The sequence below is a fragment of the Octopus bimaculoides genome, chromosome 27, assembly GCF_001194135.2.
Source record: "Octopus bimaculoides isolate UCB-OBI-ISO-001 chromosome 27, ASM119413v2, whole genome shotgun sequence".
Classification (NCBI taxonomy): Eukaryota; Metazoa; Mollusca; class Cephalopoda; order Octopoda; family Octopodidae; genus Octopus; species Octopus bimaculoides.
Window position 1 is genome coordinate 9,570,892 of NC_069007.1, and position 1,473 is coordinate 9,572,364.

At 45.3% G+C, this 1,473-nt stretch overlaps 1 protein-coding gene across 1 annotated transcript in view; it reads left to right on the forward strand.

The window, feature by feature from the left end:
* The window catches only part of LOC106869832 (uncharacterized), a 121,208-nt gene that overhangs the window by 46,403 nt on the left and 73,332 nt on the right, over positions 1–1,473 (forward strand). Inside the window, exon 2 of the mRNA XM_052977249.1 lies at positions 864–914. Coding sequence (XP_052833209.1) covers positions 864–914 — 51 coding nt within the window. The remainder of the gene's footprint in view (positions 1–863; positions 915–1,473) is intronic.

The following is a 1,473-nucleotide window of genomic DNA, read 5'->3' on the forward strand; positions in this document are numbered from 1 at the left end:
CCCACTGTGTGACATTTTGGGCAAGTGTCTTCTGCCATAGCCTTGGGCCGACCAAAGCCTTGTAAGTGGATTTGGTAGACGGAAACTGAAAGAAGCCCGTCGTATATATGTATATATATATCATCATCATCATCATCATCATCGTTTAACGTCCGCTTTCCATGCTAGCATGGGTGGGACGATTTGACTGAGGACTGGTGGACCAGGTGGATACACCAGGCTCCAATCTGATTTGGCAGAGTTTCTACAGCTGGATGCCCTTCCTAACGCCAACCATTCCGAGAGTGTAGTGGGTGCTTTTACGTGCCACTGGCACGAAGGCCAGTCAGGCAGTACTGGCAACGGCCACTCTTGAAATGGTGTATTTTATGTGCCTATATATATACACACGTGTGTGTGTGTGTGTGTGTGTGTATGTTTGTTTGTGTGTCTGTGTTTGTTCCCCCAGCATCGCTTGACAACTGATGCTGGTGTTATTACGTGCCCGTAACTTAGCGGTTCGGCAAAAGAGACCGATAGAATAAGTACTAGGCTTACAAAGAATAAGTCCTGGGGTTGATTTGCTCGACTAAAGGCGGTGCTCCAGCATGGCCACAGTCAAATGACTGTAACAAGTAAAAGAGTGTACATAAACACATCGATACAAACGCATACACACACCCACACATAGACACAAACATGCATATGTATTTGTGTGTGTGTGTGTGTGTGTGTGTGTATGTGTACACTATGTATGCATATGGTGAGAAGAATTGTAAGCCATGGCTCTGTAACATCTCTCTCTTTCTCTCTCTCTCTCTCTCTCTCTCTCTCTTACTGACCAGCATCTCTCATTGTTTCTTTTTCTCTTTTTTTCTCTCCAGGATGCATGGTGGGGGAAGGACTATGTGGTGCAAAAGAAAGTTGCATTGATGGTAAGTATCGCTGTTGTTATACACCTTATTATACACCCTGTACATTATTAAACACCCTATTTTCATATAAACATTCCGGTTACCACTTGTTTACAAAAGCAGTCAATCTCTTCAATTAGTAAATACCATCAGGACCAGCAAGTCCGTGTTTGGACAAACGGGCCTTAATACAGATGTTACAAACATTGTTGTTGTTGTTGGCACTCCGTCGCTTACGATGTCGAAGGGTTCCAGTTGATCCGATCAATGGAACAGCCTGCTCGTGAAATTAACGTGCAAGTGGCTGAGTACTCCACAGATACGTGTACCCTTAACATAGTTCTCGGGGGATATTCAGCATGACACAGTGTGACAAGGCTGACCCTTTGAATTACAGGCACAACAGAAACAGGAAGTAAAGAGTGAGAGAAAGTTGTGGCCAAAGAGTACAACAGGGTTCGCCACCATCCCCTGCCAGAGCCTCGTGGAGCTTTTAGGTGTTTTCGCACAGTAAACACTCACAACGCCCGGTCTGGGAATCGAAACCGCGATCCTATGACCACGAGTTTGCTGCCCTAAC